Raw genomic sequence first — 23,469 nt, 5'->3', positions numbered from 1 at the left:
TTCTAGACTGTAAGACCGCTGTTGGGTTGGGACTGTATATGTTGCTAACTTGTACTTCCCAAGTGCTTAGTCCAGTGCTCTGCACACAGTAAGCGCTCAATAAATATGATTGAATGAATGCATAAGTATATATGTTTGTACATATTTATTACTCTATTTTACTTGTACATATTCTATTTATTTTATTTTGTTAATATGTTTTGTTGTCTGTCTCCCCCTTCTAGACTGTGACCCCACTGTTGAGGAGGGACCGTCTCTATATATTGCCAACTTGGACTTCCCAAGCGCTTAGTCCGGTGCTCTGCACCCAGTAAGCGCTCAATAAATGCGATTGAATGAATGAATATGTATATATGTTTGTACATATTTAGTACTCTATTTTACTTGTACATATTCTATTTATTTTATTTTGTTAATATGTTTTGTTTTGTTGTTTGTCTCCCCATACTAGACTGTGACCCCACTGTTGAGGAGAGACCGTCTCTATATGTTGCCAACTTGGACTTCCCAAGCGCTTAGTCCAGTGCTCCGCACCCAGTAAGCACTCAATAAATGCGATTGAATGAATGAATATGTATATATGTTTGTACATATTTAGTACTCTATTTTACTTGTACATATTCTATTTATTTTATTTTGTTAATATGTTTTGTTTTGTTGTTTGTCTCCCCATACTAGACTGTGAGCCCGCTGTTGGGGAGGGACCGTCTCTAGATAGTGCCAACTTGGACTTCCCAAGCGCTTAGTCCAGTGCTCCGCACATAGTAAGCGCTCAATAAATACGATTGAATGAATGCATATGTATATATGTTTGTACATATTTATGACTCTATTTTACTTGTCCATATTCTATTTTATTTCGTTGATCTGTTTTGTTGTCTGTCTCCCCCTTCTAGACTGTGAGCCCACTGTTGGGGAGGGACCGTCTCTAGATGTTGCCAACTTGGACTTCCGAAGCGCTTAGTCCAGTGCTCCGCACCTAGTAAGCGCTCAATAAATACGATTGAATGAATGAATGAATCAATCGTACTTATTGAGCGCTTACTGTGTGAATGAATGTATGAATGAATGAATGAATAGCAGGCCTGAGGGAGGTGAGGCGGGCCGACCCCTTCCCTCAGGCGCGCGCCGACGGAGTGACGTCACCGACCCGCCCCCCCCGGCGGCCAGCCAATGGCCTGAGGCGAAGCGGGTTCTCGCCACCCTATTGGCGGAGGCGCTAGGGGGAGGTGGCGGACGGAGACGAACCGGTTGGTGGGGCTGCGTTTTCCCGCTCCCGCGGTGCGCATGCGCGCGGCCGTCGTCGTCGTCGTCGTCGTCGTCGTCGTCGTGTGGGCTGACAGGACTGGGGCGAGCCATGGCGGCCGTGCGCTGTGGAGGAGGAGGAGGAGGAGGAGTCGTCCTGTCGCTGTCCCGGCGCCTGCTGCGGGTGAGGGCCGCGCCTCCACCCCGAGGGACCCGCCATGGGGACCGAATGGCCCCTCATCCCGGCCCGCAGGAGCGGAACGGGGGGCCCGGGGGGAAACTGAGGGGCTCCGCTCCTTTCCCCCTCGGGGTGTGAGGGGCCACGCCCATCTCCCTCCCTGCGGCCTCCTCCACGCCCAGGGGGAAAGGAGCGGGGCTTTACCACAGTGCTCTGCACACAGTAAGCGCTCAATAATAACACTAATGATGGCGTTTATTAAGCGCTTACCATGTGCCAAGCACTGTTCTAAGCGCTGGGGAGGTTCCAAGGTGATCAGGTTGTCCCACAGGGGGCTCACAGTCTTCATCCCCATTTTACAGATGAGGTAACTGAGGCCCAGAGGATAATAATAATAATAATGATGGCATTTATTAAGCGCTTGCTATGTGCTAAGCACTGTTCTAAGAGCTGGGCACAGTCTTCATCTCCATTTTACAGATGAGGTAACTCAGGCCCAGAGGATAATAATAATAATACTAATGATGGCGTTTATTAAGCGCTTACTATGTGCCAAGCACTGTTCTAAGCGCCGGGGAGGTTCCAAGGTGATCAGGTTGACCCACGGTGGGGTCACAGTCTCCATTTTACAGATGAGGTAACTCAGGCCCAGAGGATAATAATAATAATGGCATTTATTAAGCGCTTGCTATGTGCAAAGCACTGTTCTAAGCCCTGGGGAGGATACAAGGTGATCAGGTTGTCCCACGGGGGGCTCACAGTCTTCATCCCCATTTTGCAGATGAGGTAACTCAGGCCCAGAGGATAATAATAATGATCACACAGTAAGCGCTCAGTAAATACGATTGATTGATTGTTTAATAATAATAATGGCATTTATTAAGCGCTTGCTATGTGCCAAGCACTGTTCTAAGCACTAGGGAAGGTTCCAAGGTGATCAGGTTGTTCCACGGGGGGCTCACAGTCTTCATCTCCATTTTACAGATGAGGGAACTGAGGCCCAGAGAATAATAATAATAATGGCATTTATTAAGCACTTACTATGTGCCAAGCACTGTTCTAAGCACTGGGGATGTTCCAAGGTGATCAGGTTGTCCCACAGGGGGCTCACAGTGTTCATCCCCATTTTACAGATGAGGTAACTCAGGCCCAGAGAATAATAATAATAATGGCATTTATTAAGCACTTACTATGTGCCAAGCACTGTTCTAAGTGCCAGGGAGGTTCCAAGGTGATCAGGTTGTCCCACGGCGGGCTCACAGTCTTCATCCCCATTTTACAGATGAGGTAACTCAGGCCCAGAGAATAATAATAATAATAATAGTGGTATTTATTAAGCGCTTACTATGTGCAAAGCACTGTTCTAAGTGCCGGGGAGGTTCCAAGGTGATCAGGTTGACCCACGGTGGGGTCACAGTCTCCATTTTACAGATGAGGTAGCTCAGGCCCAGAGGATAATAATAATAATGGCATTTATTAAGCGCTTGCTATGTGCAAAGCACCGTTCTAAGCCCTGGGGAGGATACAAGGTGATCAAGTTGTCCCACGGGGGGCTCACAGTCTTCATCCCCATTTTACAGATGAGGTAACTCAGGCCCAGAGGATAATAATAATGATCACACAGTAAGCGCTCAGTAAATACGGTTGATTGATTGTTTAATAATAATAATGGCATTTATTAAGCGCTTGCTATGTGCCAAGCACTGTTCTAAGCGCTGGGGAGGTTCCAAGGTGATCAGGTTGTCCCACGGGGGGTTCACAGTCTTCATCTCCATTTTACAGATGAGGTAACTCAGGCCCAGAGAATAGTAATAATAATCACACAGTAAGCACTCAATAAATACGATTGATTGTTTAATAATAATAATGGCATTTATTAAGCACTTACTATGTGCCAAGCACTGTTCTAAGCGCCGGGGAGGCTCACAGTCTTCATCCCCATTTTACAGATGAGGTAACTGAGGCCCAGAGAATAATAATACTAATGATGGCATTTATTAAAAGCTTATTATGTGCCAAGCACTGTTCTAAGCGCTGGGGAGGTTCCAAGGTGATCAGGTTGACCCACGGGGGGGGCTCACAGTCTTCATCCCCATTTTACAGATGAGGTAACTCAGGCCCAGAGAATAATAATAATAATAATGGCATTTATTAAGCGCTTACTATGTGCCAAGCACTGTTCTAAGCGCCGGGGAGGTTCCAAGGTGATCAGGTTGTCCCACGGGGGGCTCACAGTCTTCATCCCCATTTTACAGATGAGGTAACTCAGGCCCAGAGAATAATAATAATAATCACAGAGTAAGCGCTCAGTAAATACGATTGATTGATTGTTTAATAATAATAATGGCATTTATTAAGCGCTTACTATGTCCCAAGCCCTGTTCTAAGCGCTGGGGAAGGTTCCAAGGTGATCAGGTTGTCCCACGGGGGGCTCACAGTCTTCATCTCCATTTTACAGATGAGGGAACTCAGGCCCAGAGAATAATAATACTAATGATGGCATTTATTCAAAGCTTACTATGTGCCAAGCACTGTTCTAAGCGCTGGGGTGGTTCCAAGGTGATCAGGTTGACCCACGGGGGGGCTCACAGTCTTCATCCCCATTTTACAGATGAGGTAACTCAGGCCCAGAGGACAATAATAATAATGGCATTTATTAAGCGCTTGCTATGTGCCAAGCACTGTTCTAAGTGCCAGGGAGGTTCTAAGGTGATCAGGTTGTCCCACAGGGGGCTCACTGTCTTCATCCCCATTTTACAGATGAGGTAACTGAGGCCCAGAGAATAATAATAATAATAATAATGGTGGTATTGATTAAGCACTTACTATGTGCAAAGCACTGTTCTAAGTGCCGGGGAGGTTCCAAGGTGATCAGGTTGTCCCACGGGGGGGCTCACAGTCTTAGTCCCCATTTTACAGATGAGGTAACTGAATCACAGAGAAGTTAAGTGACTTGCCCAAAGTCACACAGCTGACAATTCCATGAGATGGTGAGGATAACAACAATAATAATAATAATAATGGCATTTATTAAGCGCTTACTATGTGCAAAGCACTGTTCTAAGCAGTGGGGAGGTTCCAAGGTGATCAGGTTGTCCCACAGGGGGCTCACAGTCTTCATCTCCATTTTAGAGATGAGGTAACTCAGGCCCAGAGAATAATAATAATAATAATAATGGCATTTATTAAGCGCTTACTATGTGCAAAGCACTGTTCTAAGCGCTGGGGAGGTTCCAAGGTGATCAGGTTGTCCCACGGGAGGCTCACAGTCTTAGTCCCCATTTTACAGATGAGGTAACTGAATCACAGAGAAGTTAAGTGACTTGCCCAAAGTCACACAGCTGACAATTCCGTGAGATGGTGAGGATAACAATAATAATAATAACAATGGCATTTATTAAGCGCTTACTATGTGCCAAGCACTGTTCTAAGCGCTGGGGATGTTCCAAGGTGATCAGGTTGTCCCACGGGGGGCTCACAGTCTTCATCTCCATTTTACAGATGAGGTAACTCAGGCCCAGAGAATAATAAAAATAATGGCATTTATTAAGCACTTACTATGTGCCAAGTACTGTTCTAAGCGCCGGGGACGTTCCAAGGTGTTCAGGTTGTCCCACGGGGGGGCTCACAGTCTTCATCCCCATTTTACAGATGCGGGAACTCAGGCCCAGAGAATAATACTAATAATAGTGGCATTTATTAAGTGCTTACTATGTGCAAAGCACTGTTCTAAGTGCTGGGGAGGTTCCAAGGTGATCAGGTTGTCCCACGGGGGGCTCACAGTCTTCATCGCCATTTTCCAGGTGAGTGGGGAGTCCGATCAAATCGTAGTTTTTCTGCTGGAAAGTGATAGGTGGTATTCAATCAGTTGTGTTTATTGAGCACTTACAGCAAAGAGCACTGTATTAAGTGCTAGGGAGAGTACAATACAAGAGAGTTGATAGAAACTATCCGTCCTAAAAGATCTTATTTTTGTCACTTGGTGGTGATGAATGAATGGATGTGAAAGGTCAGGCTCTCCTTTTTTTTTCCCATGAAGCCTTAGTTTAGAAACAAAATTCTCTTACCATTAAAATCTGCACAGATTTGCCAGTCCCTCCCACCCCAAAACTCACCATATCCATCTACCCAATGCGTTCCACCCAGTTGCACCCACATTCCCTGTTTAAGATGGCTTTTTGGCTGTGTGAATCTAATTTTTTATTACCTTCGTTGATAGTTATCCAGCGTTTTGGGGCTCTGTGCCCTCCTCTGCCTGCAGCTATGGTGACTGGAATTTAGGATTTGCTCTCAGGCTCCCTAGAATGAGGGGGAAATAAGACTTGAAGCTGGAAAAACCCCAAATGGTGGGTGTGTTGACAAGGGTAATCAGGACAGATTCTGGTGATGAAATACTTATTTGACTCCAGGAACACATGCCCTACCCACTGTGGGTAGGGACTGTCTCTATATGTTGCCAATTTGTACTTCCCAAGCGCTTAGTACAGTGCTCTGCACATAGTAAGCGCTCAATAAATACGATTGATGATGATGATGATGCCCTGTCCTCATGAGTCTTTCCCCACTAGTGCATGATCATCACTGAGGATTAGATTTAGCCTAGACTTCAGAGGAATCCTTGCAAAAACACCTTATTTAATAGTTTCCTCCAAAAGAGGAAACAATTAAACAATCGACAGACAGGAAACCGAGACCGTCTTTACCGGAAATTGCCAGATAATTCAAGCCTAACAAATATATTGTGCTCTGATTATTTCTGGATATTTCAAGCACTTTCTGCCTCTGTCTGAAAAAAGATACATTTTGTAGATTTCACTTATCTGGATGATTTACTTGGTTAAACTGTATCTGCCGTTCGCCTGATCCCTTGACCTGCAGGGTCGCCACAGTAGGAACACTGGAATCGGCTCATATTGTGAGGCAGTTAGGGCATAGGATGCCAATTAATCAATCAATCAATCGTATTTATTGAGCGCTTACTGTATGTCCTGGAAAACACTGCAAGCTGAGTGACTTTTGAGTGAGAAGGAGAAGCCCTGCCTGGCAGAGTTGAGAGTACAGTGTATTTAAGCGAGAATACATGAAAGATCTGGGAATTGCTATCGAAGGTTAACAAAATATTTAACCGCTCTCGCCTTGCCAATGAAAGTAGCCAGGTGAAGCACTTAGCTCTAGCTCCCTTTGCCACCGGGACTTCAGGGCCTAATCAGATATGGAGATCTGTCTGTTCCCCTGAAACAGTGTCCTAGACTCCCCAAGCCATGGGGGTACTGACTCCTTAACATCTGCCTTCGTGTCTTATTGATTTACTAATTCATCCTTATTTTTTAGTCCAACCTCCGAGTCCCAGTTGGTTTCATTTAATGGAAGGCCAAATTCTCCATCGGACCATATCAGATTTAGTTGTGGAACACTTTTATGGTCTCGGATTGCCAACAATTATCTCTTTGTATAGTGGTTTTGACCATATCATTCTTTGAAGTCACTGCCCCAAAAAGGAAGAAACTTAAGACAACCGAGGAATTTTACCACTTCTAGGACTTTTTTTCCCCTTATAGTTAACATAGTTGAGGAAATTTATGTTGGCTGAGTAGCGTAATCTCAATCTGTAAATTCAGTTATAATGTATCATTTTCTCTAATATGTATTTTCCTGGCTGAGTAGATTTTTTTTTTTGATCTGGCTTCCAACAAAATTATATTGTTGTCCTTACCTTAATTAATGACTAACTACAATGGAAAAAGTAAAAATTTTAAGTTTTTTTTAAGAAAAATCTTTCTGTGGATTTTCATAATCTTTTATGCAAAACTATAAAAACTTTATTTTCTTGTATATAAAAAAAGAAACGCCGTGTTGGCCAACACAATTTGGTCTAGAAATATGGGACATAGTTCAGCAGTGTTGACTATGATAGTAGTCTAGAGGCCAAAGTTCAGAAGACTAGTAGGTTATTTTAAATAATCAAGGTTTGTCAACATTGCCACTTAAGCATTGTACACTTTCACCATTAGTTGCATAACTATGTAGGTGAGGGGTGAATGTCTCATATTTTTCTGAAATGTACTTTGATGAGTGGCTTTTTTATTGTGCATTGTAACCTTCCTAATTTCTCACCACAGGTCTTGACATATGCACACCGGCATTATACATCGCAAAGCACCTTGAATGTAAGTGTAAAATTCCAAGTTAAAGCACATAATTTACAATTACACTCTATAAGGGCTAATTAAAACTTTATAAAATCGTTGGAGTAGGTAATTTCCGCGTCAGTAGGTATATTTTGTAGACATTCTAAGAATCTCTAGCCAATCAAGAATTGGATCGAATGTCAAATGGATTTTTTAAATTTTTAAACTCCGAGATTTATAGATTAGGTTGTATCACTACTGTGGTGTCAGGTGTTTCGTATAGCCAGGTAAATAATAGGTGGTTATTTACAATTCTTTGAAAAACGCTTGTTTTTTAGAACATTACTTTTGTTCTTTAAGCATTCTGGAAGAAAATATTTTAGATAACTTTTTTTCAAAATCTGGTCTTTACACTAGGAAGTGGTCATAGTAAGCGCCTCAAGGACACCGATCGGCTCTTTTCTAGGATGCCTATCCTCACTTCCAGCTACTAAACTTGGCTCCATTGCGATTCAAGGAGCAATTGAAAAAGCAGGTGGGTAGTTTTCCTTTTCATTTTTTGTTCCAGGAGCTGTTATAGCAATTATATTGTCTTTAATCAGGAAATATTGGTTATAGCGTGGCTATTAAGAACTTGGTTGTACACTGATCTTAGAGTCCGATCACTAGTGATGTTTGGAGGTGCATTCCTTTGGGGTTTCTGAAGTAACGAGTTTAAAGAGGCCTAAGGCCTCGGTAAACATTGAGTCAAATTAGAAAGAAAGGCAAAGATACCAAACTAACATTTGTCTTGATGATTAGAACTAACATAAACAAAGAACCTGTTCTGTGGGCAAAATCCTGTGGTCAGTAGCAACAAATGTATGATGACAGATTGTCAGTAGGGAGATTGCGAGACTTTTCATTTAAAATGGCAATTTTTGAAAATGGTTAGCATACCCAGGGTGTTTTAGCTTAATATTGAGCACATGGTTTATTTGGAAAATTTGAGTGTAGGAAAGGAAAGCTGAGATGTTGGCAAACCATTTGTATCCTTCTGAGGAATCTTTTTTTCTGCCTAGTGCTATCATCTGGGAGAATGGTGTGAGAAGATCTTTAACTCTCTGGTACACATAATTACTTCTTACTTGTTGCCTGACCATCCCAACTGAGTCATTATCATTATCACTTACTGTGTGCAGAGCAATGTACTAAAACCTCTCAGGAAAGTTCAGTGAAACAGAGTTGATGCGATCCCTGCCCACAAAGTACTCCCAGTACAGAGGGTCACTGTCTAATTTGATTTCTCAAGAAAGGCCCTGTTAAGAAGAGGTTGTTTTGCCTAGCAGGCCTTGGATTGAAGCATAAATATATATTCTTGCAGGAAAAGATGAGTTCACTATGTTTCGCATAGCAGTCTTTCAGTTTTTTGGATAGATATAGGAGGTGGGTTTTAGCTGACTTAGCATCCACATCCCTTGCTACAACTCCTACCACAGTAGTGTATCGGGGATGTTTCAAATACTTAGACCAGGGTGGTGAGAAAGACGCAGATTCGGAACATGTCGAGGAGGAAAAATTGTCAGGATTTAGCAAGACACTAAATCTGAGTGTTGAAAGAGATGAAGGAGACAAGGATAATACCAAGGTTGCAGGCTTCCAAGACAGGGACAATGGTGAAATTGACTTTGGGAGGATAGGTGGGAGAGTGGATTGGGGAGGGAAGATGAGTCTAATTATAGAAATAATGAATTTAAGGTATCCACGTGGAGATAATGAGGTGACGAGGGGTCAAGGCTAGTGAGATAGATTTGGGAGTCATCTTTTAGAGGTCATAGCTTAAGCCTTGGCAGTGTATGAGCCCTCCAACAGAACGATTGTAATCTGAGCAGAGTAGGGGGATCCAGAATAGCTTTGAAGGTCTTCCCACACTATTAGGGGGTAAGGGGTATAGGAGTCAGTGAAGAAAAAGACCAAAAAGGAATGGCTAGAGCTGTAGAAGAGGACCAAGAGAGAACTTTGTGTCAACAGGCTGTCCAGCTGTGGTTTTATCAGCAAAAGAGAGTTATCAAAGAAGGAAAAAATAGAGCAGAGCTGATTAGATTCAACTAGGAGAAGGTCATTGGTGATCTTGGAGTGTGAAATCCCAATGGAGTGAAGGGTGGGGACCAAGTTATAGTGCATCCAAGAAGCCAGTTGGAGGAGAGAAAGTAGAGGTAGCGGGTATAAAACCCATCCAGGAATTTGGATAAGGATGGGGCCGTAGCTAGAGTATGCAGAGGGATCCAGGGGAAGACTGTTTTTGAACAGAGGGGAGGCGAGCATGTTTGAGGGTACAGAAGAAGGCGTCTTCAGAGAAGAGTGAGTGTTTGAAAGTGGCTGTTGGGAGACACAGAGGGTAGGAGCAGATGTTTTTATAAGGAGAGGGGATGGGGTCAGAGGAATTGGATAGAGAAGATGATAAATTTTAAAAGCAGGCGTGAGCCCTCCTCTTGGAAGCTGGGTAAATGAATGGGTAAATGACTTTGTTCTCAGCCTATGCCAGAATGTGTTTTCACTATAGGTTTTGTAATAAACTGGTCGAATTAGGAAAGGTTCTTCCAACAACAATTCAGCTTTCTGGAGTCAGTGTGATGTGATGTTCGGTTGTGCCCAGGGTTTCAGTGTTGGGACAAGGAGAGAGTACTGCATTATAGTACTTGCTACATTATATGCAGTCTCTGGGTCGTAGAAGAATTTGGGGTATGAAATTCCTAAGAACTGCGGCGCCTTGGGTTTCCAAATAATGATCAATAGACTTGAAAACAAAAGTTAAAAGCATTAATAAATAGACCTTCTATTTTATACTCCTGGGAGCTTTATTTGAACAGAAAAATTGTCCTCAAGGACCACCAGTAAGTATTAACTGAACTGAATGCAATATTGACAATTGGTGATTGATCCCGACTGCCATTTTAGGGATACCAAAAGAAGAAGTGAAAGAAGCTTATATGGGAAATGTCATCCAAGGAGGACAAGGACAAGCCCCAACCAGGCAAGCGGTGCTGGGTGCAGGTATCGCTAGTACTTGGTTATTACTGCGGGACTTGCGATAAGATAATCTACCGTGTAAATGATGATATGTAATAGCGTTTGCATCAGAAACGTTGCCGGTAGGCTAATGTGATCTGTGCTCTCCTAATAAAATTAGTAATTGAGGGAGACGTTGGGGTGTGGGTAGATTTTTAAATCCTCTTTGAAGATGGCCTTTGAATACAATCACTATCTGGGGTCTGATATGTTTGGAAAATGTACATGTGTAGGTTTGACAACTACTTAGGTTTTTGGAGTGAAGATGGAAAAAGTAACTAAGTTGTTAAGGAGAGTGTCTTGATTGCTTCTGTCCTAGGTTTACCAATTGGTACCCCTTGCACTACTGTCAACAAAGTTTGTGCTTCAGGAATGAAATCTATTATGATGGCATCTCAGAATCTTATGTGTGGACACCAGGTGAGGGGAATGAGTTTCTTTTAGCAGTGAATACCGTGTTAATCATAGGATTTTAAAAAATGACCTAAATGTGTGTACAAAGTTTAAATTGTTTCATTAAAAAAAAAAAAAAAAGGCAGCCTGACTTTGTAGCCAAAACCACAGTGGTATTGCATCAGATTCCATCTGACTGGATAGGCCAGCCCAAATGAAACTCTTGGGCAAGGAGGAGAAAATCATTATGGTGCACTATGTCTGCTCTTACTCAGATGGACTATATTTTTCCTGAAGGTTTCGTCAGTTCATCTTGAATTGGGGTCTCAAGATCCAATACGTGTGTCTTTACTACATGTTTTGCATAAAATCGTATCGGGGAATGTTATTTCCATGATGCATGTCTATCTGAATATGATGTGATGTTGGAAGAAATGGATGTATGTGACATCAAGGTTTCACTATTCTAGGGTTTTTCAAGAGAACTGACTGTGGATAGGATTTTATATTGTGGTATCTGTCCAGCATTTTGTGTCAAGTGCTGTACTAAGCACTGGGGACGATACAAGATAATCAGATCAGACACGGTCCCTTTCCCACATGGGGCTCAGAGTCTAACTTCCTTACTGTGGTTGAAATCAGGTATCTTTTTTCACTCGTACAGGCCAGTGAGGTTTCAGTCCTCTCACTTCTTCTGAATGAAAGGGTTTACATTTGTATTTTTAATTTTTGTTTTCATATTGTTACGGTTTCTCTGCTTCTGTTTTTTTTTTGGGTGGGAGGGGGGAGAGTAGTGATTGAGAGGAATTAATTTGCCTGCAGCCATTATGTACATTTACTTGCGGTGTTTTTTGGTTGTGCAGGATGTGATGATTGCGGGTGGCATGGAGAGCATGTCTAATGTTCCGTATGTCATGAGCAGAGGATCCACACCTTACGGAGGAGTAAAACTTGAAGATTTGATTGTGAAAGATGGATTAACTGATGTCTACAACAAAATTCACATGGTAAATGCTGACGTTAATGGGGGCGAGGGACATGTAGATCATCAGAAGGTTGGTAACGGACTTCAGTTTCTGTGTAGGAAAACAGTGCTCTAGCCTAAGACGTTAGTACATGGTTATACATTATGGTATAGAAGAACAAGCCTTCGTACTTTTTGTTTCAGGGCAGTGCACTTGAAGAAAACGTGTTTCTCTGTAACAAAATGATATGAGCCTAGGAAATTTGGGGGACATTACTGAGTGCAGAATTGAAAACTGTACTAGAGGAACAGGAGGTTCGTGTCGAGCGAGCGACCTGGGTATGCGACGCTTTTCTTGGTACAGGTGGTCGCAGCCGAGTTGCAGGTCGGGTGATTAGTGTTTCTACTCAGGTACGTTTGGGTGGCGTACAGAAGAGACAGCAGTGATAACTTGCCGTTTTGCAGATAAATTCAAATCCCAGTCCTCTAAAACTTAACGAAAACAGAAAGAAAGCAAATGGACTATGTATCCTGGGTGGAAACTTTAAAAATTGAGAGGACATAATAGTTCTGCAGCCTGGGAATGTTATTATTTCAAATTTGGGCTGGGCGGAAAGTTAGACCATTTTATTCCCCACGTGTAGGGCTCTATCTTGAGCAATTGTGAGTGTACCTTTAACGTTTTGTTATGATACCTGAGGAAATAAGATGAGCTCTTTTCTTTCAAAATAATTTTTATTAGGGTAACTGTGCGGAAAACACCGCTAAGAAGCTTAATATTTCCCGAGAAGAACAGGATGCTTATGCCATAAGCTCTTACACAAGGAGCAAAGCAGCATGGGAAGCAGGAACCTTTAAAGATGAAATTGTTCCTGTCACTATAACCCAAAAAGGTAAAAGCGTAATCTATTGCAAATCTGTCTTTAAGGGTAGATGCCATTTGAGATTTCCATCCAATTTGATCCCAGGAATGAGATATTAGGATTAACGTTGGAAAAAAGATTTGCTAATTGAGTGGATTTATTTTCCAATTCATTGTTATGCTAATAATTCTTTTATATCTTAACTAATAAATACATTGGTACTTTTAGCTTATTTAGTCACTCTTGTTGAAATTTTTCTGATATAATAATAATAATAATGATGGCATTTGTTAAGCGCTTACTATGTGCAAAGCACTGTTCCAAGCGCTGGGGGGATACAGGGTGATCAGGTTGTCCCACGTGGAGCTCACAGTTGTAATCCCCATTTTACAGATGAGGCAACTGAGGCTCAGAGAAGTGAAGTGATTTGCCCAAGGTCACACAGCAGACATGTGGCGGAGCCGGGATTCGAACCCATGACCTCGGACTCCAAAGCCCGGGCTCTTTCCATTGAGCCATGCTGCTTCTCGATGTGTGACCTTTATTTGAGGAAAGAGATGGGCTTGTGACCTTTAACTTTTGTTTTAAGATGTTATATATAAATGAATGAAATGTACCTAATTTCACATAACTGAACTACCCAACTCCAATAAAGTCAAAATGTAATCGAAGTACATTATTCAAAGTTGATTCATTCAATCGTATTTATTGAGCACTTTCTGTGCACAGAGCACTGTACTAAGCACTTGGGAAGTACAAGCCTGCAACATATAGAGACAGTCCCTACCCAACAGCGGGTTCACAGTCTAGAATTTGATGTCATTTGTGGTAGACATTCAGTGTAATTTTACATTTAAAATGCAAATTCAGTTATTAAACTTTTGCAGAACATTATCACAACGTAAACCTGGTAACCAAAATTAGTTGAATTCAGGCATCTTTGTAAATTAGAATAAGTTACAGGATGTACTGTTAGGTGGGGATTTCCGGTAGGTCGAAGAACACGATATTTCTTGTTTTGTTTATGTAATCGTCATTTATAGGAAAACCAGATGTGGTTGTGAAAGAGGATGAAGAATATAAACGTGTTGATTTTACCAAGGTTCCAACACTGAAAACTGTTTTCCAAAAAGAAAATGGTAAGTATTTTTTTTTTAAATTAAGCATCTTATTTCAAATTTATTTCTATGAATTGAATACCTCAGCTGCAAGTTGGCTCCTGAGGCAATTGTCTCCCTCCCCTTTGGCAGTCAGCCCTGAAGCAGTGGTGTGTTGGTGACCCTCTTGGACCAATATCCTGATGATACAGAACATCTAACTTTCTTCCCCCTTCAGATAACCCATCGGGAACCAGTCCTGCATGAATATGTCTAAATCTGTCTTGAATCCATTGCTGGCAGATCTTCCTAAAGTAACAAATTCCATGTGTTGGTTTAAAAAAGCCTTTTCTCTTATTTGTCTTCATTCAATCATATTTACTGAGCGCTTACTGTGTGCAGAGCACTCAAGCTTTAATAGGTGACTTCTGCTTGTGGGATTTGGTGGACAACAGTGCTATGTTGGACCTGTCCCTGTGCTTCTTAATTTTTTTAAAAAAATCTTTTTTTTTTTTGAGTTTCGTCTCATGGAAACTGCTTCCTTTCTCTCATCATCTTAGCTGTCCTTCTTGGTCCCTCTTTCAGCTCTTGTGTCCTTTTCGTGATAGAATTACCTGAACATGATGCAGAATCCCAGCCCATAGTTTTATATACTATTAAACTTACTCTTTTGTCTTCTTCCTAGAGTCTTAACTGCCAACGCCAGGAATGTTACTGGCCTTCTTGGTTGTTGGCACACCTTGGGCTATTTGATTAAGGGAACCATCAACAGTGACTCCAAGATCTTTCTTTAGTCAGGATAAAGATCAGAGAAATGACGCATCCTGATTAATCATCCTGTCCTGCCCAGTTTAGTTCACAACTCCCGGTTGTAGCTCTCATTTATCTTTCCCTTGTACTTTTACACTTTTCCATTTGGTAAAGTAGCCTTTCATCCCTACCCTTTGCTTTATCTATTAGGCAGCTGCTAATCCCCTGATCAGTTGGTTTTGGGGGTGGATCCTTGTCAAAAGCCTTTTGAAAATCTAAGTATAGAGTAACAACTATGACGATGGAATGTTTCCCCTTGCAGATCATCTTGACTAGTCTTTGGTGGCCACTGGGGAGGGTATATTGCCTCTCTCCACTGATGTCTCAGGGCTTTTAGGGTTTTTTTTTTTGTTTTTTTATGGTTTTTGTTAAGCGCTTACCATGTTCCAGGCCCTGTACTAAGCATTGGGTAGGTGGAAAGTAAAAGACCTGCCACTGAGGCAGAACTCCATCTTAGATCCATTGACTCTGTCAACACACCCTTTAGTTCAAATTTTTTAGGCAGCAGTGAGCTGCTCGAGGAGGGCACATACCGTTGGGATACTTCCTGCCCCAGCTGCTGACTTTGACTGTTGGGTGAGATAAGGAAAGGATAAAAATATGGAGTATCCTAAGACTTGCTTACCTCTAAGAGCTCCCCTGCTTACTTCTCTTAGCAGGGGAGAGGAGACCTTAAGGGAAGCACTCTGTGTTCTTTCTCCATTCTGCAGTTGCTGAAATCAAGACTTCACTTGCTTCTTGATCAAACAAGAGTTGGAGTCTGTTTACTTCCACAGGTAGATACACGTTAATCAGGTTGGACACAGTCCTTGTCCCAAGTGGGACTCACAGTCTCAATCCCCATTTTTCAGATGAGGTCACAGAGGTAGAGAGAAGTACAGTGACCTGCCCGTGGTCACCTGGCAGACAAGTGGTGGAGCGGGACTTTTAAATTCTCTGGCTTCCAAGCCTGTACTCTTTCCACGGGCCTTACAGTTTCCTTCCAAATAAGGTTTCCTTTGAATTAAAGCATGCAGGCACACCTTGCTATTCTGATACAATGCCAAGTGAGGTGTTTTTCCTTCAACAGCTCTGAAGAAGGAAGGTTAACATTTACTCTGATCAGCAAACAGTCTTCTACTGAGTGGTACGGTTTTCTGTGTTGCAGGGCTCTTCTGTGATTATACAGAGCTTCTTACCTATACTTTCTGCTCCGACTCAGACTGGAATTTCAAAGTTCTGACTGCGTTGTTCCCCGTTTTTCCCCTCTTTCCCCTTAACGGTCTTAGCAAAGAATCACAGAAGGTTATCGGGGCAGGGCTTTCCCTTAGAAATCACATACCCTTTCCCCACTCAACACTTGCTGGTGTTAATAATGCTACCGATCTGCCAGGCGTAGCCATGAGGTTCATGGTCTGTGCTTCCCAGAATCATCTCAGAGTCCTGCTGAGTATGTGACAGATTCACACTCTAGTCAGAAGTTTGGGAACTTCCTCACTTAATTTCTTCAGAATTCTCACATGGTATTGCCCAGCTTATTATTTTTTTTCCTCCTTACTTTTTCCTCATGGATCTGGTGTAAAACACGAGTGGCTACCACAATCCAGTCAAATTCCTAGAACTACTACCCACATTGCGATGGAACCTTATTAATAACAAGAAGCAAAAAACTCATTGATCAGTTGCCAGCCTCCTCTTGAATCCTGTTTTATGCCAACGCTGATTCCTTAGAGTTTTCTGCTTTTGATATATTTGAAGAAATTTATATTAACTGGCAGCTCTTGCAAAGTGTTGCTTCTAGTCCTTTTAGGCGCACGGATTTTCTCTCTGCCTCAGTTGGGCTGTACGGCTTTGTCCATTTTTGCAGGTCTTTACCGACTCTTTTGCCAATTCACCTTGTGTGGTTATTATTGGCCTGCCTGTTTTAATTCAGGCTTCCGATCCAGGAGCTTGGAACAATCGGTAGGCTGCAGTGGTCCTTCTTGGGAGGCTATTTCATCGGCTCTCTTGGATATTGAAGAAGCATATTCATTCAAACGGATCATCTTAGCAACCGTGCTTACCCTCACATGAGGCGGGATCCCTGATAGTTGAGGATTATTGCTTCTTAATATCTGGCTCCAAGGGCATTCCCCTCCACCCCTGGGGAGAGGGGAAAGGGAGACCTGTCTCCCTCCACCGCTCTGCTGAGGTAGCGGAGAGTAGGATCACCTAGGCTGTGGACCCATGGGCTGGAAACCCATGGCTCTGTTATCAGGCCGAGGGGGAGGAGAGCAGGGCAAAGCATAGCACTGTCACTCATTCTTGAGCACAAATGGAGCTATTTAAGAGCCAACTTGCACACGTAGGCGCCAAACGAAGGAAGGGGCGTATTCCATTTGGAGTGGGGTAAACCTCCGGACCGCTGAGTCTCAGCCGGCCGACGCGATATCGAACTTTCATTTCTCTCAGGAACCGTAACTGCCGCCAATGCAAGCACCCTGAATGATGGAGCAGCTGCTGTGGTTCTTATGACTGCAGAAGCAGCCAGGAGGCTTAATGTCAAGCCCCTGGCAAGAATAGCAGGTAAGAAACATCCTGGGCATGCTAATTCCACCGCCAGTATTGGTATAGAATCCCCAGATCTTTCCAAACTCCTCACAGAGGTGGTCTAGTTTACAGTGCTGTCACAGGACTGAAAAGAGGAAGATTGGAAGGGCCCGTGATTTGATCCTTTCCCCCCCCAATTCCTGTCAGGGCTTTGGTGGTCTTCCAAGGAGTCCTCCTGGGCAGGAGACACCGAGCTGAGTAGGCTAAGCAGTACAGCATTTTGTTAGTATGTTTGGTTTTGTTCTCTGTCTCCCCCTTTTAGACTGTGAGCCCACTGTTGGGTAGGGCCTGTCTCTATATGTTGCCAATTTGTACTTCCCAAGCGCTTAGTACAGTGCTCTGCACATAGTAAGCGCTCAATAAATACGATTGATGATGATGATGATACAGCAGCCCTGAAGTGAATGTCTGTATCTGAAGTCATCACTTTCTCCAATCGGTCCATTGTATTTGTTAAGCGCTTACTATGTGCCAAGTACTGTTTGGGGTAGATACGAGGTATTCACGTTGTCCCCCGTGGGGCTCACAGTCTTAATCCCCATTTTACAGATGAGGGAACTGAGGCACAGAGAAGTTAAGTGACTTGCCCGAGGTCGCACAGCAGACAGTAGGCAGAGCTGGGGTTAGGACCCATGACCTCTGACTCCCAAGCCGGGCTCTTTCCACTAAGCCACGCTGCTTCTTGTACTTTACTAAGCACATGGGAGAGTACGATACACTAGAGGTGGCAGACGCATTCCTTGCCCACAGGGAGTTTATAGCCTAGAAGAAGTTTTATAGCCTAGAAGGAGAAGTTTTGCAGGTTAGTGTTAGCCCTGGTTTACCAGATTCTTGAGCATTAAAGTTTATGAGCCAATACCTGTGGGGTACCAGGCAGAGTTTAACAGGAGCAGGAGACATTCCCAAACCTCAAGGAGCTTCAGTTTGGGGGCTGACAACATTCCAGCCTTTCATTTCTGAGATTAATGACAGGAAGAGGAGGGCAGCCAGCCATGACTCTACCCCCAGGCTATAGGTGCCTGGACACGAAGCGGTCAAATGGTCATTAAACCCTGGTCAAATGGTCATTAAACCCTTCTCAGTCTTCTCCTGTCTGATCAGTACTTTCATTCATTGGGTATAGGCTGATGGGTGAACCCTGCCCCCCTTTTTTTTGTTTTCTTAACCCCAGCTAAATTGGACCAGCATGCCAGTACCCTCCGGCCAGACACAGGTCAGCCATCAGTCACGGCCCTGACCCACACTGTGGCTAGCCCTCGAACAGGAGGAGACTTTCTTTATGGGTTTGGGTTGGTGGCTTGAGAGTAAAGGGGCATACATAGCAGGGGGTGGCAGAACAGCAGAGAGGGGAGAGGAAGGGTGCAGTGCCATCCTGGACCTTATCACGGCATTCTTCAGGTGGCAATTGTGGCCTCATTTTTCACCGACGCATATTTGCTTTCTGCAGCTACTTGGGAAGCCCAGCACAAAGAGGCCGGGGGTTAGGGCTGGGCATCTAATCCCAGCTCCGCTGCTTGTCTGCTCTGAAACTTGGGCAAGTCACTTAACTCCTCACACTCTTTCCCTTCCTGCAGAATGGAGATTAAATACCCATTCCCCATCTCTGTTTCTGCCCGCCTAATCTTGCACCCAGCTCGATGTTTAATATAGTGTTTGGCATCTAAGCACTTAACCACAATTATCATTGTTATTAGTACCCAACGTTTAGAGGTGCAAGTATCTAACCCGAGACTCATCTGAGATCTTTCATAATTTTAAGTAAAAGTACGTAATCTTGTTGGCTTTAGAATATGGGTGAAGAGTTTATTAGTGTTAGTCTACTGTACACTCCCAAGTGTTTACTACACTGCTGTGTACCCAGTAAGTTCTCCAATTCCATTAATTTTAACAGCTCTCCCCAAGGGAAAAAAAAAACTACAAAACTTAAGTGATCCCTCTGAAAGGATCCAACTCTCAGACACCCAATATTTGTAAGGTAAAGAGCCAGGATTGCAGGGAGCATTCACTAAATTCATTTTCACTTTTAGCATTTGCAGATGCTGCCGTGGCACCGATTGACTTTCCGATTGCGCCAGCTTATGCTGTCCCAAAGGTAAGAACAACGGGGAGGGCCTTTTCAAAAGACAAGTACATTGCTAATTGGAGGTAATGCACTGAAAAGCTCCCTCCTCCCCCAATCTAACTTGGTAGGACTGGGCAAGGCATCTTCACCAATCCGGTTGTGAAGTGGAAGAGTTGCCATCCATCCGTTTCACACAGGCTAGGTTTAAGAGGGAGATTCGACTTTGCCGAAGAACGTGTGTCCGATGCTCTTAGCCCTTCCCTTAACCCCTAGAGGTTAAGGTATATTGGGAATGGCATAATCCTCAATGATTGTTAAGTTAAAACAAGTTAGGAACAATTCACAAACAACCCTACAATAGGGAGTGGATTGAAGAGGTTAATTTAGTGGTTTTTAAAGTATTCAAGGCTGGAGTGTTTCCTGTGATGCTGGATTTCCTTTAAGCGGGTTAGATCTCATACTTTACAGTACTTGCCCCACTTCCAAATCTGGGCCATTATTTGGGAAGACCAAAAGCCATAACCATCCATGGCTTTTATTTGCTCATGCCACCTCACCGTCTGCTTTTCTGAGTACGATGGGCCCATCTCACATGGACATTTGCATTAATCACCGGTGCCTGGCTAGCAGTAGCTCAATTTCGGGACTAAAATATCCCTGGAACTCACTCTGGAAAATGGACACTGCCGTCATCCGTTATTTGTTCTCTGATTAGAGGCACTCCTACTTGTTAAAGAGGAGCCCTGCAAAATGCTTACGTTCTTTATCCTGTTCTATTTTTAAAGTCACCTGAAGCATCGCCCAAACGAGTAACAAAACCACAACCTCAGAACCAAGATTATCTTTTCATCCCCGGCCATGCAAACCCTAGTTCTCGCATTTTTTTTAACCCCCCAGGCAAGCTGGCAGGGTCAGTATTAGAAATGTATTTGTTGTGTTTTTTAAATATTAAGCCACTAACTGATCCAACTTGAAAAACAACCTTATGGAGGTTAAGATGTTAATCTCAAGGCATTGCATTGAAAAAGTGAGTAGGAAGGCCTCTCGCTGTCTTTGAAATCCTCTTAAAACTGCTAACCTTTTCCCAAGTTATCTATGCGATAGGTGAAGGGGCTAATTCTTAATCGTACTTCAAGAGGCTTACAATTTTCAGTCATTAAAGGACCACAGATCCACACGTATAGCATTTAATTTGCAACTAGCCCCAATCTAGTTCTGTCCTACCCTAATTCTGGTCACTGGTGCTGTTATAAGCAAAGTCATCATCTGGAAGACCTCTTGGAGACATTCACTTGGCTCAATCGTTTCAGTTGCCTCCAACTTGACAATTGGAATCACGCATTAATGAGAAGCAATTGATTGTAGGGCAGGATACAAATGTTTCTCAGGGTGACTTATTTTAAGGACCTAATTTTGACTGTGAAACAGAGGCCATAGGGTGAGCGGGTGAGAGATGAGACATATGCTTAAGACAAGGGTATTACTTTACAGTTGCTAAAATAATCATCAGTAGTATTTATTGAGCGCTTACTATGTGCAGAGCACTGTACTAAGCACTTGGGAAGTACAAATTGGCAACATATAGAGACAGTCCCTACCCAACAGTGGGCTCACAGTCTAAAATGAGTTGAACAGAGTATAAGAGTATAAGAGACGCTCAGGGCAGCCATACTTAACTTTGCACTTCAAACACTGAGTCCAATTTGAAATCCCCAGAGAAGCATCCTGGCCTAGTGGGTAGAAAACGGGCCTGGCAGCCAGAAGGACCTGGGTTCTAATCCCAGTTCCTCCACCTGTCTGTGCCTCAGTTACTTCATCTGTAAAATGGGGATTAAGACTGTGAGTCCTGCGTGGGACAGGGACTGTATCCAAACTGACTAGCTTGTGTCTACCCCAGCGCTTAGTATAGTGCTTGACACATACCATTAAAAACAAACAAAAAAAAAACCTGCCGGCAAATGAATTGTAGCCAGCAGTGTAAACCTACCCACCAAGCCAAATGCTAACTTGTTCCGGATGAAAAATGAGAACGGTATTTCTGACTTTGCCGTTTTCAGAGATTCGACCCTAACAACCCTGTTCTGTATCTAGATTCTTAAAGATGCAGGTTTGAAAAAGGAAGACATTACCATGTGGGAAGTAAATGAAGCCTTCAGTTTAGTTGCTCTAGCAAATATTAAGATGCTGGAAATTGATCCCCAGAAAGTGAACATCAACGGAGGAGCTGTGTCATTGGGACACCCAATTGGGTAGGTAAAAGACTCACGTTCTGTAACTTAAGCGCGCCCGAGTCCGTAGCCTTCAGACAAAAGCTACAGGAAGGTGCCGTGTGAGTGTTTTTTAAAAGCACAGAGTGTTTCTCCCCTGTTGCCAGGTAATTATGTTCCTCTTGAGTGTTTAGAAATACTCTTTAAAAGGCATCGACTCCGCAAAACTCAACACTTTTCTTAATTTCTAATTGTAGAATGTCGGGAGCAAGACTGGTGGTTCACATGGCCCACGCGTTGAAGAAAGGACAATACGGTCTCGCGGGAATTTGCAATGGTGGAGGAGGCGCTTCGGCAATACTGATTCAGAAGCTGTAGGTTGGGTGGCGATTCAAGCCTTCAATTTATACGATCAGAACGGTCTGACGTGCTCTGCTTAAGGGTCTGATAAGGACACAAGCTAGGTTATTTTATCCTTTAAATCCAGTTAAGCAGCCTTCATTTGGCATTTAATAATACTCAGTGGTTTTTTTTTTAACAGAAAACAAATCATTAAGGCTTTCTGCTGATTGTGTAGGGTGTGAATAAACTCGTAATTTGACTTATTTGAAGACGACAACTTCCTTTCTAAACCTGCAGCTGGTTGAGGAAAGGCCCTTGCCCTGTCTGGCTGGAAGCCGGAGGAGTTGGGATGTCTATCCTGGGGAAGGGAGGGCAAAGAACAAAACCTGTGAAGATGAGGCTGAATATTCAAAATGAAGTTGCTGTTCCTTTTTTTTCTTCCCCTTGGGCAAAACTCAATCAACATTCGGTCTTGAGAAAGCTAGCGGGAAGGAGGGCAGTTAATTTAGAAGGCAAGCAAGACCCTCCTCACCCCTTCCCTAAGCAAAATCATTGCTCAGGAGTTGTTTTAAAGCACTTAATGTAGAAAATAGTTCTGAGTCCTGTCTAACTCTTAAGGGCATTCACCACTTTGGGAAACTGAACCGGGATTTCGTCTCGTAGATTCTAATTTACACTAGGCACCTGACATCCACCCCAAGCCACAGCAAGAAAGGCACTTACCTATGTGATGAAAAAGGGAAGATGAGCCATAGCAACTGCCACAAATTCACATTAGTATCCCTGTGACATATTCATGACCAGAGGAACTACTTTGAATCTCAAAGTTTTAGCCTTATAAGTAGCTACTACAAGGAAACATTACTTTTGACAGCAAGGATATGAATTGTCTTGCACATGAGTTCTTGTGACGACCGGATGATTGCTTGTTCAGCACGTGAATTAGATGTCGGGGAACAGGGGTGCAAAAGCAGGTAGTAGTTAAATAGCAGATAATTTGTTTCCCAGATTTCTAAAGGAGTTATAATGTTGAAGGCAGACCACTGGGAAAGGCTTCACACTTCAGAAATTAACCAAAATATTTATTCAAACCTAACTGCAAGGTGTTACTGAATGAGAAATATATATATTTATATATATAAGCTGCTGCATATTTGGTTTAGAACAAATCCTCATATACCACTTCAACACTGCCACACTATACAGATTTCTTACAAGAAGGTAAAATGGTATGCAGTTAGTTGCAGAAATGAAAGAACACGTGTAAAAAAAAAAAAGGGAAAAGCAGTGCCAGTGACAAGTTCTCAAACGGTGTACCCCTCTGAGATTTTAGAGAAAATGGGGCCTGGGGCAAATTTAAGGCTTGGGCAGTAAAATCACTTTCAGGATAAAGTGAAATGAAAGCCCTAAATAGAGTCCATTTTATGCCACAAAGACTTTGAGGCATAATAAATCAGATTTTTTTTTCTCCTGGAGTCTTTTTGTTCTGGACCTGGTTTGGGCTCCTCAACCCGATAGGGCTTCATGCTTGGAAAGAACAGGTAAGTGATCTCTCATCCACCCT

The 23,469-nt window shown here is 43.0% G+C and overlaps 1 protein-coding gene across 1 annotated transcript; it reads left to right on the top strand.

Moving 5' to 3' along the window:
• Positions 1-1,304: 1,304 nt before the first annotated feature.
• Positions 1,305-22,168, top strand: ACAT1 (acetyl-CoA acetyltransferase 1). Its single transcript, XM_038761529.1, has 12 exons — positions 1,305-1,429; positions 7,543-7,590; positions 7,969-8,086; positions 10,489-10,584; positions 10,919-11,019; positions 11,856-11,999; positions 12,699-12,849; positions 13,863-13,958; positions 17,157-17,270; positions 19,322-19,386; positions 21,448-21,605; positions 21,821-22,168. Exons 1-12 carry the CDS (start codon positions 1,358-1,360, stop codon positions 21,939-21,941), a joined length of 1,284 nt encoding a protein of 427 aa, XP_038617457.1. The 5' UTR covers positions 1,305-1,357; the 3' UTR covers positions 21,942-22,168.
• Positions 22,169-23,469: the final 1,301 nt, after the last annotated feature.

Source organism: Tachyglossus aculeatus, chromosome 20 (genome assembly GCF_015852505.1).
Source record: "Tachyglossus aculeatus isolate mTacAcu1 chromosome 20, mTacAcu1.pri, whole genome shotgun sequence".
NCBI classification, from domain to species: domain Eukaryota; kingdom Metazoa; phylum Chordata; class Mammalia; order Monotremata; family Tachyglossidae; genus Tachyglossus; species Tachyglossus aculeatus.
This window is presented reverse-complemented; position numbering and strand designations above follow the sequence as displayed.

What these genes read in the sequence shown, in the direction of transcription:
- ACAT1 (XM_038761529.1), top strand. Translation starts at nt 1,358, where the DNA reads ATGGCGGCCGTGCGCTGTGGAGGAGGAGGAGGAGGAGGAGTCGTCCTG. An exon ending in TGTCCCGGCGCCTGCTGCGG is followed by an intron (nt 1,430 to 7,542) that starts GTGAGGGCCGCG and finishes TTCTCACCACAG; the next exon opens with GTCTTGACATATGCACACCG. An exon ending in TGTCACTATAACCCAAAAAG is followed by an intron (nt 12,850 to 13,862) that starts GTAAAAGCGTAA and finishes CGTCATTTATAG; the next exon opens with GAAAACCAGATGTGGTTGTG.